The sequence below is a fragment of the Colletes latitarsis genome, unplaced genomic scaffold (genome assembly GCF_051014445.1).
Source record: "Colletes latitarsis isolate SP2378_abdomen unplaced genomic scaffold, iyColLati1 scaffold0028, whole genome shotgun sequence".
Classification (NCBI taxonomy): Eukaryota; Metazoa; Arthropoda; class Insecta; order Hymenoptera; family Colletidae; genus Colletes; species Colletes latitarsis.
The window spans coordinates 398,297-416,803 of NW_027488378.1; the positions used below are offsets into that span (position 1 = coordinate 398,297).

General features: G+C 41.4%; 1 protein-coding gene across 1 annotated transcript; it reads right to left on the bottom strand.

Moving 5' to 3' along the window:
- LOC143350739 (uncharacterized) lies at window positions 1–1,348 on the bottom strand. The gene is given in 1 exon segment (XM_076782751.1): window positions 1–1,348. A coding segment is annotated over 1 exon segment (1,341 nt). The 5' UTR covers window positions 1,342–1,348.
- Between the last annotated feature and the right edge of the window lie 17,159 nt (window positions 1,349–18,507).

Genomic DNA, 18,507 nt, shown 5'->3' on the forward strand with positions numbered 1-18,507 from the left:
TTACAACGGTATATTATAATGTCCCCAGGGCAGAGTGTCGGTTGAATCGGGTATGATATATCGCTTGTCATCGTACAGACTTAGAGCGATTTTGGATTCCGAAATGGTGTACACTTTGTGCAATTTAGACCGTATGCATGATTGTTTGCGAACCATTTCGATCTCTCTGTGCAAACACTGCGCGTAGTCGTCGAAAGTTATCGTTCTGGCTATGACGTTGGTCTTGACACCTTTCACCTTTTTTGTATCTTTCTTACCGTCTACGCGAAGTGCATACATTTTCGCTCTAAGACCTACGAATTCAGTCATTATCGCACCGTTATTTTCATCCTTCATCAGCCCCGGAACCTTCTTATTTACGCGTGGCATATTATATGGATTGTCAGTAGGATAATCGCTTGTGTCGAATCTATCGATATTGTGCATCATAGACTCGTAGATATCGTCGCATCGAATGTGATAAATAAGACTGTCAGTGTCGGTGTATAGAATTTTACAATTTTGTTCATGTTTAGGAGACATGTACTCGTAGTGAAATTCATACAAACAAATTTTTGTTATGTCCAGAATGCACATGCCCACATATATCGGCTTGTTGAATTTTACCTCGAGTTTTCGCAATTCAACAGCTATTAAATTTTCCGAAAAAACACTTCTGCTGTGGAAATTTGGTTTCGCGATCATTGCCTCCGCGCCATATCACCCTTCCCAATGTGTCAAAAGTTTTACATCCACACGGTTTCGTACATTTTCTATTGTTTTACCGAAAACTGCATTGTTCATCAATTTATACAAATTTTTTTCAAAGTCGTTTGTCGCGCTTGTTCTAAACCGTGTGTTGAGTTCGATGTAATCACGGAGCCAGGGGGATTGAGTGAATTGAAGCACGCGGTGTATCTTTGTAATACGAAGGCCGTGACGCGTGCACTGCTGCAGGTTGCGATAATGGATTATGTAACGCTGCTTATCATATACCGTCGCGAGTAACTTGTCCTGCCTGCTGCCAGGTGGTTTGGTATGCATCGGACAGAACGGTAGATCTGCATGAGCATCGTGCAGACGTTGCGGATATTCCAGATCTACCTCGAGAATGTATCCCATGGGCGAATCGACACCGATTGAAGATATGTCAAAATTTACATCTTCAACCCATTGAAATTTAGTGTATGGTAGAGGCTGGCACATTGCCCATCCATACAAATTGTTCACGTCAAAGTACATCAAGTACGATGACTCTTCCAATGCATCGTAAGATGACATGTACTTGTTATTGGCATGTGTGTACCTTCCGGAACATTGACTTAAGCCCCCACGTATACCGCGTTCGATAAACATGACCATATCGATGTCTGTGAGCAAGTCGAATGTAATTTTGGTATGTTTTAGCATTGCATCCCATGTGAAACCAGGTAGAGTATAATAATGCGTTGAATCTAATCCGTAGCTCTATATACAACTTTCGCGAAAATTTTCAAAAATATCTGCCAATAACAAGACATCAGTTTTCAAATACAAATCGCTGTATTCGCCCAAGGTTCTAATCTCGAAACGCTGCCAGACTATCTCAGCGTGTGCATAATCGGTCTCTGATACAGTCTCACCCGTTAACGAACTATAGAATGACTCGCGCGGCGGTAAGCATGGATCCTGCAGCTTGTTCGCGCAATCAAGGTATTCATACGGAGAGACACCCTTTCGCGTCAATAAATTGAAATTTTCAGTGGATAATGTTTCAAATTGGGATCGTAAAATTTTTAATTGATCTGTGCTAAGAAAAGATGCTAATTTGTCGAGACTGGTATTTAGAAATTTGTATGAATCGATGAATCGTAATTTAATATAATTTTGCGAGTCTGATTCATCCGTATCTTCAACACTTTTTGTGAAAGAAATATATTTTTATTTAGTTATAGGTAATACATCAATGTGACCTTCGAAAGCGGTAGCTATTTCCTCGATAATGAAATGCGAATCATAGTTCATGTAAACACATTTAGATGTAACACACATAGTAGATGTAAAACACATTTTTATAATTTAAATTGCACTCCGAATGTGCTGGGCCTCTGAACCGTCCGGACAGATGGCAATGATCGCGAACTCGTACATCGCTATCCTTGAATGGTTCTTCGCAAATATGACAATGTGTTGCATTGCGAAATATCGTGAACTGTTCGGGAGTTAAATCCAGCATGGTAACATTACTGGTAAAAATGGGTTTGGCAAAGTTTGCAAAATTTTTAAGTTCGTCGACGAACCATGAAACACAATCTGTGTCGCTGCGACATCGATACATCGACAGTGATGTATCATATTGTTTAAAGATCGAGTTAATTCGATTTATTTAAACCCGTAATTAGCCGTTAATCCGCTTTGTTTTCAATATACGCGACCGATCAGAATATTCTAGGTGGACGCGTCCGCGATTCGAAACAGAAGGCAGCAGAAAAATTCTCGCTCCTTGAGTTTTTCTGTAAGTCACGCGAGCATTACAGTAACGTTCGATTTCAAACTTTTCGGTTAAATGCTCGACCATAGAGAAGGTACGACAATTACATATTAGATAAAGACGGACGAGAGCCACGGCGACAGCGCCGCGCGTCGGAAGATTCCCCCTCTCTCACGCGTACTTTTCGGCAGCTCGTGCTCGTCCGTCACTTGCAAACGAGAGCCTGCCAAGCGCGGATCGATAACCGATCACGCTTCACCTAATTCACAAAATTCCGAATTGCTTCGAGTTATTCGAGCATTCGTTGAAAATCAAAAGGCCCTCGCAATATTCGAATTGCTTCGAGTTATTCGAGCATTCGTTGAAAATCAAAAGGCCCTCGCAATATTCGAATTGCTTCGAGTTATTCGAGCATTCGGGGTGTTGTAAATAATGATTTATCTCAACATCATTAATCATAGTTTATCTGACTATCCGTGGCGCCATCTCACAGTGTACAATGTCACGGTTGTAAGACAATTGAATTAAGCAGTCAGTCGTGCTAGAACTCTTGTAGAATAAGGACTATGTTATAATTTTGTAAAACCTAATTTGAAGAACCATATTATAATAAAATACTTAACCAAATTACAACATGGTAGCAGAGCGTGGTTGGAAACTCTGGTTCGAAACTTTTTCTTGAAAACTCTGTTTAAAAATTCAGGTTGGTTGTTGTTCAAACATACTCAAAAGAATAGTCAATATAATGAGTGCTCGTTACTACATAAATATAGGTAGTGTGATCGAAATATGAGCGGAAAATAATTCCACAAGTGTTAAAGTTGCGGGCAAAGAATAAATAGCAACAACTAAATAAGTGCAATTAATCGATTTATATGGATCTAAGTGAGAGCACATGGCGATTTTGAGGTTAGACACAGAAGGTTAAACACGTGCTTTCTAGATTGGAAGAAACCTTTGAAAATCCAGTAACCGGACAAAAAGAAGAGAAAAAGTTGTTTGATCAAGTAAAAAGCGAAGATTTTGTATTAAGCAAAAAAATTCAAAAACTGCATTAGAAGAAATTTCCTGAAAATAACCAAAAGTGTGTTACGTTTGAAAAGTGAGATTGAGTGCAATTCAAATAATAAAGAGCTAGGAATCATGGCTAAGCAAGCAAAAATTGATGACAGTATTCCAGTATTCGATGGAGCAAATTTTAAAAGTTGGAAGTTCAGACTGCTGACTCTATTAGAATATAAAGAGTGCGACGTGCAAGCAAAGAGAGAAAGAAACGCAGACGAGAATGAAGCAACTTGGAAGAAAAGTGATCTAAAAGCAAAAGCCATATTGATAAGTGCAGTGTCAGACAAACAATTAGAGTATATTAGTGAGTGCGCTACAACATTTGAAATGTTATCTAAACTAGAGAGTATATACTCTACCAAATCCACATCACTTCAAATTATAAACAGAGGGAAGCTAGAAGAAGTCAAGTTAAAAAATTATGGCAATGTAGAAGATTTCTTCGTGGATTTTGAGAAGGCCTGCAATGAGTTCAAATCAGCTGGTGGACAGCTGAGCGAAGAAGAAAAGTTAAGACACCTGATTAAAGCTCTACCTCCTAGTTATAGTTACATAGGAGACTTTGTTGATCTAGTCAAAGAAGACCAAAGGACAGTTGAATACGTCAAGTCCAAGATAAAGGAGAAGAACCTGTCAAAGAATGACAGCGAGAGAAAACCAAACGTAAGCACGTTCAACGCTAGAACGAGAGAAGGCTACGATGACTGTGAAACTGGACATCCTCAGAAGAAACATTGGAAAACACAACAGAGCTACAGAGGCAGAGGGGCTCAGCGGAGCCAGCGAGAATCATCGCGAGGACGAAGCCGAGGACGAGGAACTTCACAACAAGGACGAGGTCGAAGCAGCTCATATGGATACTATCAAGGAGCTGGACCATTCAGCGAGGATGCTCGTGAATCATGGACAGCACAAGTGTTAAAAGTGAGTGTCAGTGAAGTCAAAAGGTCAACAAAGAAAAGAGAAAGTGCCAGTGAGAATGAAATCGAATGGTTGCTTGATAGTGGCTGTACAGACCACATTGTAAATAGCGATAAATATTTTTGTAAACATGTAGTTTTAAGAAATCCTGTAAGTGTTAAGCTGCCAGATGGCAAATGCGTTGAAGCGACAAAACTAGGCACTATTGATACAATATTTGAAAACTATTATGAAGAAACTAAAGTCAAATTAACAAACGTGTATTATGTCGAAGGAATAAAAAAGAATTTGCTTAGTTTTTCAAAAATAACCGAAAATAGCACTATAATAGCTAAAAATGAAACTGCCAAAATATATAATATAAATAGAAAGTTAATAGCAGTAGCTAACAAAGTTAATGGTTTATATACAATGAAAAGTGCTCTAATAGAAAATGAAATCAAAAGTGTGCATGCGAATACAGCAAAAATCACTGAAAAGGAAAAATGGCATAGGGCTTTAGGTCATGTAAATTTTCAATACCTTAGTAAACTTGTAAATTCTAAATTAGTAGAAGGTTTACTAACAAAATTAGAAAACGATTTACTTACTTGTGCAAATTGTATTGAAAGTAAGATGTCAAAAGTTCCATTTAAAAATGATAGATCTAAAGCAAGTGAAATATTAGAATTGATTCACACGGACGTAAATGGTCCTCACCGAACCATAGGTTATGGCGGTGAAAAATATTTCTTAACATTCATAGATGATTACAGTAAATGTACAAAGATATATTGTATAAGAAGTAAATCTGAAACAGCCAATTGTTTCAGAGAATTTGTCAACTTAGTCGAAAATAGATTCAACAAAAGAATAAAGAAACTAAGATGTGATAACGGGAAAGAATACTTAAATAAGGAAATTTATAATTTTGCGAGAGACAAGGGTATTGAAATTTTACCGTGCCCACCATATGTTCATGAACTAAATGGTGTGGCTGAGAGATATAATAGATCCGCAATGGATATGGGCAGGTGTTTAGCTAAAGAAGCCAATATAGATCGTAGATATTGGCCAGAGATTATGAAAACGGTCGCTTATCTAAAGAATCGTACTATCGCTAATACGAATGAAAATAAAACGCCCTTCGAAATTTTCTTTGGAAAAAAACCAAGTGTTAAGCATATTAAAATATATGGCAGTCGGGTCTTTGTAAAAATTCCAAAAGAATTAAGGAAAAATAAATGGGACGATAAAGCGAAAGTAGGCGTACTTGTAGGTTATAACGAAAATAGCTATAGAGTACTTGTAAGTAACAGAGTCATAAATGCAAGGCATGTAAGAGTAATTGAGGATAGTAAAGAGCTTATATGCTTACAAAAATCTGTAGAAAACAAAGATTCAGATTATGATGATGAAAACACATTAAGTTTAAATTTAGAAAATGAATCAAATACTAGTATTGATAGTGATAAGGAATCGACTTCAAGTAATGATGATAATAGTGATAATGTTTTTGATGATAACTCAAATTCACAAAATAAAACTATGGCACCAATACAAAGAAAAAAATCAAACAGAGTAGTTAAACCCACTGAGAGATTTGGTAACCCCGTTGCTCATTTTATTTATGTTAACTATGTGAATGCAAACGTACCAAGTACATTTGAGGAGGCAATTAACTCCAAAGAGTCGAAAAATTGGCAGAAAGCTATGAACTCAGAGATAGAAAGTTTAGAAAAAAATAAAACTTGGTTTGTTATAGACAAACCCAAAGATAAAAAGGTAATTGATGTTAAATGGGTATACAAAAAGAAGGATGATAATACATATAAAGCTAGATTAGTTGTCAGAGGTTTCCAACAACAAGAACATTTAGAAAACGTATATTCACCAATCGGCAGAATGCAGACCTTGAAAGTCCTGTTAAGTTATTGTTGTGCGAATAATTTGTACATTGATCTGATGGATGTGGAAACTGCCTTCTTGAACGGCAAAGTAAAATCAGAAATTTATATTAATGAACCGACAGGTTATGAAACAGGTCAAAACAAGGTTTGCAAACTGCAAAAGGCTCTATATGGCCTTAGAGAAAGTCCCAGAGCATGGTACAACTGTTTTAACCAGTGTGTAAAAAAGTTGAACTTTATAAGAAGTAATTATGATTACTGCTTATACGTAAATAATACGAGCAAAGATTCAATATATATTCTAGTGTTTGTTGATAATCTTCTAATATGTTGCAAAAATAAAAATAAAATCGATGAAGTGAAAGCGAGTTTGATGCAAAATTTTTCCATGAAAGATTTAGGAAAAGTTAAGACTTATATAGGAATAAATATTGACTATAGTGATGATCGAAAAATAATGTCATTAAGCCAAACAAAATACATTGAATCCTTGGCTGTAAAATACAATCTAGATAACGCAAAACTGTACGATACTCCTATGGAGAGCAATTTAAAATTAGAACAAGCAAACGAAATCGATGAAACAATTAAATACAGAAATTTAATAGGTGAACTTCTATACATAAGTACAGGTACGAGACCGGATATCTCATACAGCATAAATTATTTAAGTAGATTTCAAGGTTGTTACAATGCCACGCATTTTAAATATGCATTAAGAGTTTTAAAATACCTGTATAAGACTAAAGACTTGCAACTAACATATTCTGATGACAATTTAAAGACTGATAGTTTAATTTGTATGGTAGATTCTGATTATGCTGGTGACAACTTAGATAGAAAATCTACAACTGGCTATGTTATAAGCTTGTATGGAAATGTAGTGTATTGGAAAACACGTAAACAAAATAGTGTTACTAAGTGTTCCACTTTTGCCGAATATGTTGCCTTATCTGAAGCCGTAACCGAAATTTTATTTCTAAGAAATCTTTTGAGAGAATCTTTCAATTTGAAAATTACAGAACCTATCAAAGTATACGAAGATAATTCCGGCGCGATAGCTATAGGCAAATTTGGCAACTATACAAAGAACTCAAAGCATATTGAAGTGCAATATCATTTTATTAATGAGAACTATGAAAAAGGTATAATAGACATTGTAAAAATTGATTCAGATTCAAATCAAGCAGATATACTTACAAAAAGTTTAAATAAAGTGAAGTTTGTCAAGAATAGAGAATCGTTAAGATTAATTTGAGCTGTTTAACACAATAGTAAACAAAATTTTTTACAAGTAAATAAATAGAAAGTTAAGAATACAAGTGACCAATCAAATAAGAGTCACTGTACAACTAAAGCTAATATCAAATTTTATAATATGATGTTGAAAAATCAAGGAGGCTTGTTGTAAATAATGATTTATCTCAACATCATTAATCATAGTTTATCTGACTATCCGTGGCGCCATCTCACAGTGTACAATGTCACGGTTGTAAGACAATTGAATTAAGCAGTCAGTCGTGCTAGAACTCTTGTAGAATAAGGACTATGTTATAATTTTGTAAAACCTAATTTGAAGAACCATATTATAATAAATTACTTAACCAAATTACAACACGGGGAAATTAAGAAAACTATAAAGAAAATTCTCGGGTTCAAGCGGTTGATTTCCACGCAACGTTGAAAGTTCGAGTTATTCGAACTTTCACAACGCGGGCAACCGATGTATAGCCGCAGCTTTACGGAATTAGCTTGCGTAAGCAAACTGCCCCCAGTAAACTACGTGTAATTCCGGTTGTCGAATCAAACCAGTTAATCGATTCGGTCGTGAGTACGACCCGGTTAAAAGACTGCGGGAAACTCTTTGGTATCATCGAGTTCCCGAATTTTCCGCGTATTGCCGCAAACAGCGGTCGTGCGAGAGGTATCGAGGTTAAAACTCGATCCTCCCTTGATTTGATCGAACGGCCTTACTCCCACCTAAAGTGGCCTTATTGGCACAAATACCCTGCGTGGACTTGCCGCCTTCTAGTCGGAGCGTGGGACGAGTTACTCTAAGCCCAGCTTCCGGCGAATGCCAGAGCGTTGTTCTCTGATCGCCAGTCTTGTACGGTCACTGCGCGTAGAACGCGACTCAAAAGGCGTCGTGGTGACAGTCTCAATAGTAAGTCGTCCTATACGCCACTGAAAGACTGCACCACATCGTGTTCCGTACACACGCATACGAAGACGGTAAGGGGCCCAGGATCGGGTGATGGTTGGAGCCTTACAACCTCCCTCTAGGCACCCTCTCCTGCGACAATCAAGTGTTGCAGTCTAACAGAAAAACCGAAACGAAATTCCATAATTGGAAGGAAGCGAGCGATTCCCGGTTTAAAGGGAACGCTCACACACATACAGTCCACTAGCTTAGCTGCGTATCGCGGCGGCAGAGATTCCCGCTCCTAGGTGCGACAAGCACAAACCAGGAGCGTACGGAAAAGAGAAAGACAAACGACGTGACTCACGTCGATAGGTATTTAACGCCTAGTCGTGTCTCTTTCTGTCCCGGGGCATCAACAGAGGCAGGAAGAATACAAAGTCTGGCAGAAGCAGACGTACGGCTTGCACTTATACATGAAATATACAGGGTGTCCCGTAAATAGTGTAAGAGCCGGAAATGTGGGGTAGCTGAGACGATTCTGAACAACAATTTCCTTTGCAAAAATGTCGGATGGAGCTTCGTTTTTGAATTATTAATGAAAAACACTGACGAATCACGGCGCTTGCCTGCCGCGCGCTCAGGGCCGTCCGAACTAAGAGAGCCACCGTGTCGGGTAGGTAGCAAGATGTGCATCGGAGATACGTCGAGGAACGAATACAAATAATTAAAAATACTACCACTGCAACTGTTACCTCTGCGGATTGGATAAATCAGTTAGCTAAATCGAATTTATTAATTATTTGTATTCGCTGTTTTCAAGGAAGAAGAAATAAAATGTGGGAAGATGCTCTCGGAATTTTTAGGAAATTAATTCTTCGCACCTGAGTGACGCTTCTCGCCAGAGTGTGTTAAAATTAAAATAAGAATTATTTTCAGAAAATTAAAATAAATACGGTAAGAACCATTTGTAATCGTTTGTTATTAAAAACTGTACTGGAAAAGCAGACTGGATTTGTGCGTACCGAAACATTTTTCGCATGCAAGGGGTTAATAGAGAATTAATTGAAATTCGTCTTACCCATTTACTTGCAAGTTGCAATAGGGCCAGTTAGTGCACCCCTGTCGATCATGGAAAGGTCGAAGACCCCAATAAAAATCAGCTGATGGGACGGCCCGGTCACTGCACCCGCTTCTTACCCCGAAAATGTAAAAGTGAAAAGTGCTAGTGACCGTGCTGTAAAGTGTTTTCGGGGTAAGAAGCGAGTGCAATATATATATATATTGTATATATTTCTCAAAACATATATTCTTTTCTCCAATTTTATTTACCCATCCTATCCTCCTCCTTCTCTCCTCGCATAATTTTAAGATTCGACGTTTCCAAAGTATTGTATTGCGTTCGTGCATTCTTCGAGTCGTCAAATAACACTATCCCGCACGGCTGCTCCAGAGGAGACAAATTACGCGTAATCGCGCGATACGCTGCGATGTTAAATCGGAACGCTTGAAAAAACTGACATATATAAGTAGGAATCCTATTATTTCTACATTTACTAACCCATCTTCCTCTTTCTCCCCTCATCAATTTCTATCGACACAGCATAATTCTCTCTATGATTCTCGACTGCAACGCCATATTCTTATATGTAACAATATATAAGTAGGAATACTATTATTTCTCCATTTACTTACCCATCTTCCTTTCCTTTATTTCATTGAACATTACTATTCAAATATATTATGTACAGAACTTATAAATTGAAGTCATGATTTCCCAGACCTAACCGGCGTTATCCTCTAAAATATTGATCAAAACTAGGTTGATTCTCGACTGCAACGCACCTCTGGCAATTACCAACCGTTAACACCAATTACCGATCGATGATACTAATTACCAACAATAGATACAAATTACCGACTGTAGATACTAATTACCCACCGTCGGTAATATTTATCGACCACCCACCCAGACTCCCCGCCCCCTCCCCCACCACCCACGCCCGACGGGCGCAACACAGCCCCCACTATATATATATATATATTTCTTAAAACATATGCTAGTAAGGAAGCAGTATGCTAGTACGCAAGCAATAATCTAGTAAGCAACCAGGAAACTTGTAAGCAAGCAGTGAGCTAGTAAGCGAGGAGGAAGCTAGAAAGCAAGCAGTATGCTAGTAAGCAAGCAGTAAGCTAGTAATCAACCAGCAAGATAGTAAGGAAGCATTCGGCTAGTAAGAGAGCAGTAGGCTAGCAAGCAAGCAGTAAGCTAGAAAGCCAGCAGCAATCTATTAAGAAAGCAGTTAGCTATTGAGCAAGCAGAGAGCTAGGAAGCAAGCATTAAGCTAATAAGCAAGCAGTGACCAAGTAAGCGAGCAGGGAGCTAGCAAGGAAGCATAATGCTAGTAAGCAAGTAGTAAGCTAGTAAGCAACCAGTAAGCAAGTAAGCAAGCAGCAAGCTTGTAAGCAACAAGTAAGCTAGTAAGCAAGCAGCAGGCTAATAAGCAACAAGTAAGCTAGTAAGCAAGCTGCAGGCTAGCAAGAAAATAGATAGCTAGTAAGATATCAGTAAGATAGGAAGGAAGCAGAAAGGTAGTAAGCAAGCAGTGAGCCAGTAAGCAAGCAGTAAGCTAATAAGCAACCACTAAGATAGTGAGCAAGCAGCAGGCTATGAAGAAAGCAGTTAACTAGTAACCAGGCAGTGAGCTAGTACGCCAGGAAGAAGCTAGTGAGGAAGCAGTATGCTAGTAGGCGAGAGGTAAGCTAGAAAGCAAGAAGAAGGCTAGTAATAAAGCAGTTGGCTATTGAGCAAGCTGTAAGCTAGTAAGCAAGCAGTAAGCTAGTAAGCAAGCAGGATGCTGGTAAGGAAGCAGTATGCTAGTAGGCAAGCAGTAAGACAGTAAGTAACCAGAAAGCTAGTATGCAAGCAGTAAGCTTGTAAGAAAGACGTTAGCTAGTAAGCAAGTAGTAAGGTAGTAAGCATGCAGTAAGCTAGTATGCTAGCAGTGAGCTACTAAGCGATTAGGAAGCTACTAAGGAAGCAGCATGCCAGTAAGCACGCAGGAAGCTGGTAAGCATGCAGCGAGCTAGTAAGGGAGCAGTAATCAGGTAAGGAAGCAGTTAGCTAGTAAGCAAACAGTAAGCTAGAATGCAAGCAGCTGGCTAGTAAGAAAGCATTTACCGAGTAAGCATGTGGTATCCTAGTAAGCAACCAGTAAGCCAGAAAGTAACAACTAAGCTAGTAACAAGCAGCAGACTAAAAAGGAAGCGGTAAGGGAGGAAGGAGCAGTATATTAGTAAGTAAGCAGTAAGGTAGAAAGCAAGCAGCAGGCTAGTAAGAAAGCAGTTAGATAGAAAGCAAGCAGTAAACTAGTAAGCTAGCAGCAAGCTGATAAGCAAACAGTGATCTAGTAAGCGAGGGGGAAGCTAATACGGAAGCAATATGCTAGTAAGCAAGCGGCAGGCTAGTAAGGAAGCAGTTAGGTAGTAAGCAAGCTGTAAGCTAGTAAGCTAGGAGCTAATAAGCAAGCAGTGAGCTGGTATGCAAGCAGGAAGGTAGTTAGCAATCAGTAAGCTAGCAAGCAAACAGTATGCTAGAAAGCAAGCAGTTTGCTTGTAAGCAAGGAGTAAGCTAGTAACCAAGCAGTGAGCTAGTATGCAAGCAGTAAGCTAGTAAGCAAGCAGTATGTTAGTAAGAAAGCATTATGCTAGTAAGCACGCAGTCAGCTATCGAGCAAGGAGCTAGCTAGTAAGCAAGCAGCAAGCGAGTAAGCAAGCAGTAAGCTAGAAAGCAAGCAGCAGGCTAGTAAAGCAAACCGTAAGCTTGAAAGCAAGCAGCATGCTAATAGCATGCAGTAAGCTGGTAAGGAAGCAGTAAGCAAATTAGCAAACTTTAAGTTAGTAAGAAAGCAGAAAGCTTGTAACAAAGCATTAAGCTAGAAAGCAAGGTGGCAGCTAGTAAGGAAGCATTAGGCTTGTAAGAGAGCAGTAAGTTAGTAAAGAAGCAGTAAGTTAATCAGAAAGCAGTAATTTAGGAAGAAAGCAGGAAGGTAGTAATGAAGCAGTTAGTTAGTGAGCAATCAGTAAGCTAGTAAGAAAACTGAAAGTTAGTGGGAAAGCAGAAAGTTTTTATGCGAGCTGTAAGCTAGTTAGCAAGCTGTGAGCTCGTAAGGAAGCAGTATGATAGTATCAACGCAGTAAGTTAGTAACAAAGCTGTAAGCTATTACAAGCAGGAATGTAGTGAGGAAGCATTAGGCTAGTAAGAATGCAATAAGCTGGCGTGCAGACAGTAAGCTAGTAAGCAAGCATTAAGCTAATTAGAAAGTCGAACGTTAGTTACAAAGCAATAAACTAGCAAGCAAGCTGGAAGCTAGTAAGGGAGCATTAGGCTAGTAAGGAAGCAGTGAGGTACTAACAAAGCAGCAATCTAGTAAGCAAGCAGTAAGCAGGTAAGCATGCAGTAAGCTAGTAAGCAAGCAGTGAGCTAGTAAGAAGGCAGTAAGCAAGTAACAAAGCAGTAAGTTAGTAACAAAACAGTGAGCTAGGAAGCGAGCAGGTAGCTAGTAAGCAAGCACTGAGCTAGTAAGAAAGCATTAGGCTGGTAAGAAAGCAGTAAGGTAGTAAGAAAATAGTATGTTAGGAAGAAAGTTGGAAGGTAGTGAGAAAGCTGTTAGCTAGTAAGGAAGCATTATGCTAGTAAGCATGCAGTAAGCTGGAAAGTAAGCAGCAATCTAGTAAGCAAGCAGTAAGCAGGTAAGCATGCAGTAAGCTAGTAAGCAGGCAGTGAGCTAGTAAGAAGGCAGTAAGCTAGTAACAAAGCAGTAAGTTAGTAACAAAGCAGTGAGCTAGTAAGCGAGCAGGTAGCTAGTAAGCAAGCACTGAGCTAGTAAGAAAGCATTAGGCTGGTAAGAAAGCAGTAAGGTAGTAAGAAAATAGTATGTTAGGAAGAAAGTTGGAAGGTAGTGAGAAAGCTGTTAGCTAGTAAGGAAGCATTATGCTAGTAAGCATGCAGTAAGCTGGAAAGTAAGCAGCAAGCTAGTAAGCAAGCAGTAAGCGAGTAAGCTAGCAGTAATCTAGTGAGCAAGCACTGAGCTAGTAAGCGAGCAGGAAGCTAGTAAGAAAGCAGTATGCTAGTAAGTATGCAGGAAGCTAGAAAGTAAGCAGCAAGCTAGTAAGGAAGCATTAGGTTAGTAAGGAATCAGTGAGTTTGTAAGAAAGCAGTAAGCAGGTAGGCATGCAGTAAGCTGGAAAGCAAGCAGCAAGCTAGTAAGCAAGCAGTAAGCGAGTAAGCTAGCAGTAAGTTAGTAAGCATGCACTGAGCCAGTAAGCGACTAGGAAGCTAGTGAGGAAGCAGTATGCTAGTAACCAAGCAGTAGGATAGTATTGTTGCGACGGATTGAAGATGCATCGTTGCGGCAACGTGGTGGCTGTTCCGCAACGATGTGAAGCTGCCCCTGCGAACGAGCGGATGCGAAATCCCGTGCTTTCCGGTTGCTGAGAAACCGGCAACGATTTGAAGAGGAGAACTACGATAGATCTCGTGACGAACGAACGTATTTAAAAGGATTGTCAATAAAGTTCATAGTTTGCGTTAACAGTTGGGTTACGTTGAATATTTGTTGTGTTAACATGAGTTTCTGGAAAAACGCACCGCCCCGGTGCAACAGTGGTGTCAGAAGCGGGATTACGACTCGTTCTGCTGCCAGGGCGGAGACTTTTTCGTCGTTTGAGGTGCTCTTAGAAGGACTGCAGCGGATCATCTCAACGCAGTTCCAGGAGCAGCAACGCTTATTTGTTGATGAACGGGAGCGAGCTGACGATAGGCGGACAATGGAGAGGGCTGCCGCTTCGGCCAGAGACGCTGCCGTCGAGGAGAGGATCGGAGCTGTCGAAGACCAGTATCAGGTCCTATCCTCAAATGTTGAGCGAATATTAGAACGGCTTTCGGGAGCCACGGTCCGCGATAGGGAGCGCGAGCCTGTTACTTCTGACAGGCTCGCGGGCCTTTCAGCCTCACAGTCGGTCCCTCAAAGTGGGAAAAGGGTAAATCAGAGTGTTTCCGATTTGGGTTACACTCTGAAACCCTCTGGGTTTGATGGAAAATCTTGTTGGGAGGAGTACACGATTCAATTCGAGACCGTTGCGGAGGCGAATGGTTAGGATGGACCAAGGAAGGCGTTGGCCTTGGTCTCATCGTTGGAGGGGCCGGCTCGAAGCATTTTGACGTCTTACCCCGTTGAAAGACGCTTCGATTATACCGCGTTGATTTCGGCTTTGGAATTCCGTTATGGAATGAAAAATTTCGCTAATTTAAATTACGTAAAGTTCCAAAATTATAAACAACGGAGTGGGGAGTCCATCTCCGATTTGTCAGCAGAGATTGAGAGGCTGGCACAGGCTGCCTTCGGTGATTGTCCGGCAGAAGTCAGAGACAAGCTCGCGGCCTCTCAATTCATTGATGCGCTGGTCAATGAAGAGATGAAGCGGACCTTGCGACTCGGCAGTTACATTTCGTTGCGAGCCGCCATCGTGAGGGCTCTCGAAATTGAAGCCGTCGAGGCAGTATCGACGCCGTACATTTGGCCCGAACGGTCATTCAAATCTTTTTCTTTTCCGGAGGGAGAGTCTCGAAAGAGGAGATATCCGGACGAAGAAGAGGATACACCGGAAAAGGAGACTGAAAGCGAAAGACCCATGGAATGTTGGAGCTGCAGGTAAACGGGACACATGCGGTGGAACTGCCCCAAAAAGAACCAGAAGAAGGCGGTGTAGAGGGAGAAACTTCGATTTTGTCTTCTTCCATCCCGTTGCACGGAATAATTATTGAGCGTTGAAGGAATCGCCGAGATGATCTGGAAAATAAATCGTCGTCATGGTCGGCTGTCTGCGATGGAAGGACCTTTTAAGAAGGGAAAAGGAGCACCCCTTTGGAGGGATAGGGCTCGCCGGAGTACCTTCTGGAGGGATGGCGCTCGGCGGGGCATGCCAAGGTCTTTGCTGAAGGTGACGACAAGAAGGCGATATGAAGAATTGGCTGGATGAGTTGGGTTTCCGTATAGTCCGTTCCCCGAAGTCCAAACCAAGGGTTGAGCATGTGAATCGACTGGCTCGGTACGATTTACGAGAGGCCCCCTGCGAAGATACTGCGAGGTGAGGATCGAGGAAGATGGTCGACATCTTCGCCCAAGAAGAGGACGTTTCATCGCAGAAGGCGAGGATCGGGTTTTCTTACCGGCCGCAGAGGACTCTCCATTTCCGCAGGTCAGAACGGCCGGGGAAGTGCGATTCTCCCCGGGGAGGGTCGCCCCCCCAGTCATGCTCGACTCTAATAGCGGAGTGGGGCACAGACGGTAGGACGGCGGAATTGTGGTATGTTCCACAACCGATCTTCGAGGAAATTCTCCTTGGAGATTGGGGAGCATCCCATGGGAAATTCTCTCGTGAGGCTGGGGGGAATCCGCATCCAGGAAGCCCTCAAGAAAGAAGCGCGCAAGCCGCAAGAATTCAAGGGGAAGGGCGAGGAGCAGTCGGGATTTCCTCATCCGCGAAGAAGTCTGAGTTCAGACGAAGTATTCCGAAGGTTACACCGGCGCCTTGCTCAAGGTTTTTGAGTGGTTTTCCTTGGGACGAAGGACGAATGTCAAGGCGCTGTCTGTCTGATAAAGGCCACTCAAGTAAATGTTCGATCTATTAGCTTATCTACTTTACAGACAGATGTGTTGGAAATTCGAGGCAGATTCGGAGGTTAGAGGCTCGTATTGAAGTTGCCAGTTTGAGCTGAATCTGCCGCGGTCGGGACGTCCGCGTTTTGAAGAGGGGGAGCAGTGTTGCGACGGATTGAAGATGCATCGTTGCGGCAACGTGATGGCTGTTCCGCAACGATGTGAAGCTGCCCCTGCGAACGAGCGGATGCGAAATCCCGTGCCTTCCGGTTGCTGAGAAACCGGCAACGATTTGAAGAGGAGAACTACGATAGATCTCGTGACGAACGAACGTATTTAAAGGGATTGTCAATAAAGTTCATAGATTGCGTTAACAGTTGGGTCACGTTGAATAATTGTTGTGTTAACATGAGTTTCTGGAAAAAAGCCCCACCCCGACGCAACAGTATGTAAGCGGTAAGCTAGTATGCAAGCAGTAAGCTAGTAAGAAAGCAGGTAGGTAGTAAGGAAGTAGTAACTTGGTAAGCCACCAGTAAGCTAGTAAGCAAGCAGTAAGCTGGTAGGAAAGCAATTCGCTTGTCAGCAAGCTGTAATTTAGTATGCAAGACGTGTGCTTGTAAGCGTGGAGGAAGCCAGTAAGCATGCAGAAAGCTGGAATGCAAGCAGCACGCTAGTAAGAAAGGAGTAAGCTTGCAAGCAAGCAGTAAGCTAGTAACAAAACTGTATGTTAGTAAGCAAGCAGTACGCTAGTAAGCAAGCAGTAAGCTAGTAAGCAACAAGTAAACTAGTAAGCTAGCAGCAGGCTAGTAGGACAGCAATTAGCCAGTATGAAACCAGTGGGCCAGTAAGCAAGCAGTAAGCTAGAAAACAAGAAGCAAGCTAGTAAGAAAGCAGCTGGCTACATAGAAAGCAGTATGCAAGTAAGCAAGCAGTAAGCTGGAATGCAAGCAGCACGCTAGTAAGCGAGGAGTAAGCTTGCAAGCAAGAAGTAAGCTAATAACAAAGCAGTATGCTAGTTAGCAAGCAGTAAACTAGTAAGCGAGCAGTAAGCTAGTAAGTATGCAGTAAGCAAAGAAGCAAGCAGTAAGCTAGTAAGCAAACATTAAGCTTGAAATCAAGCAGTAAGCTAGTAACAAAACTGTATGTTAGTAAGCAAGCAGTACGCTAGTAAGCAAGCAGTAAGCTAGTAAGCAACAAGTAAACTAGTAAGCTAGCAGCAGGCTAGTAGGACAGCAATTAGCCAGTATGAAACCAGTGGGCCAGTAAGCAAGCAGTAAGCTAGAAAACAAGAAGCAAGCTAGTAAGAAAGCAGCTGGCTACATAGAAAGCAGTATGCAAGTAAGCAAGCAGTAAGCTGGAATGCAAGCAGCACGCTAGTAAGCGAGGAGTAAGCTTGCAAGCAAGAAGTAAGCTAATAACAAAGCAGTATGCTAGTAAGCAAGCAGTAAACTAGTAAGCGAGCAGTAAGCTAGTAAGTATGCAGTAAGCTAGTAAGCAAGCAGTGAGCTAGTAAGCGAGCAGGATGGTAGTAAGGAAGCAGTTATATAGTAAGCAAGCAGTAAGCTAGAAAGCAACAGGTAAGCTATTAAGCATGAAGTAAGCTAGTAAGCAAGCACTGAGTTAGTATGCACGCATTAAGCTATTAAGCAAGCAGCGGGCTAGTAAGGAAGCAGTAAGCTAGTAAGAAAGCAGATAGGCAGTCAGAAAGCGGTATGCAAATCAGCAAGCAGTATGCTAGAAAGCCAGCAGCAAGCTAGTAAGCACGCAGTAAGCAAGAAAGCAAGGAGCTGGCTAGTAAGAAAGCAGTTAGCTAGTAAGAAAGTAGCATGCTAGTAAGCATGTAGTAAGCTAGAAAGCAAGCAGTGAGCTAGTAAGCACGCAGTAAGCAAGAAAGCAAGGAGCTGGCTAGTAAGAAAGCAGTTAGCTAGTAAGAAAGTAGCATGCTAGTAAGCATGTAGTAAGCTAGAAAGCAAGCAGTGAGCTAGTAAGCAAGCAGTTAGCTAGTAAGCAAGCAGTAAGCTAGTAACAAAGCACTGAGCTAGTGAGCCAGCTGTGAGCTAGGAAGCCAGGAAGAAGGTTGTAAGGGAGCTGTATGCTAGTAAGAAAGCAGTATGCCAGTAAGCAAGCAGTATTCTAGTAAGCAAGCAGTATGCCAGTAAGCAAGCAGTAAACTGGTGACAAAGCAGTGAGCTAGTAAGAAAGCAGCAAGCTAGTATGCAACCCTCAGGGGCTGTGTCCGGCAATCGTCGGCCGCTGTACGGGGCGTAGCGACCCTGAGGTACCTGATACTAGTCACACCGTACGCGTCCTGTTGGTCGTCACAACGACCCATCCACAATTCCCTCTTTGGTTTTGTGAATGGTACGTGACGGCAGGAGGAA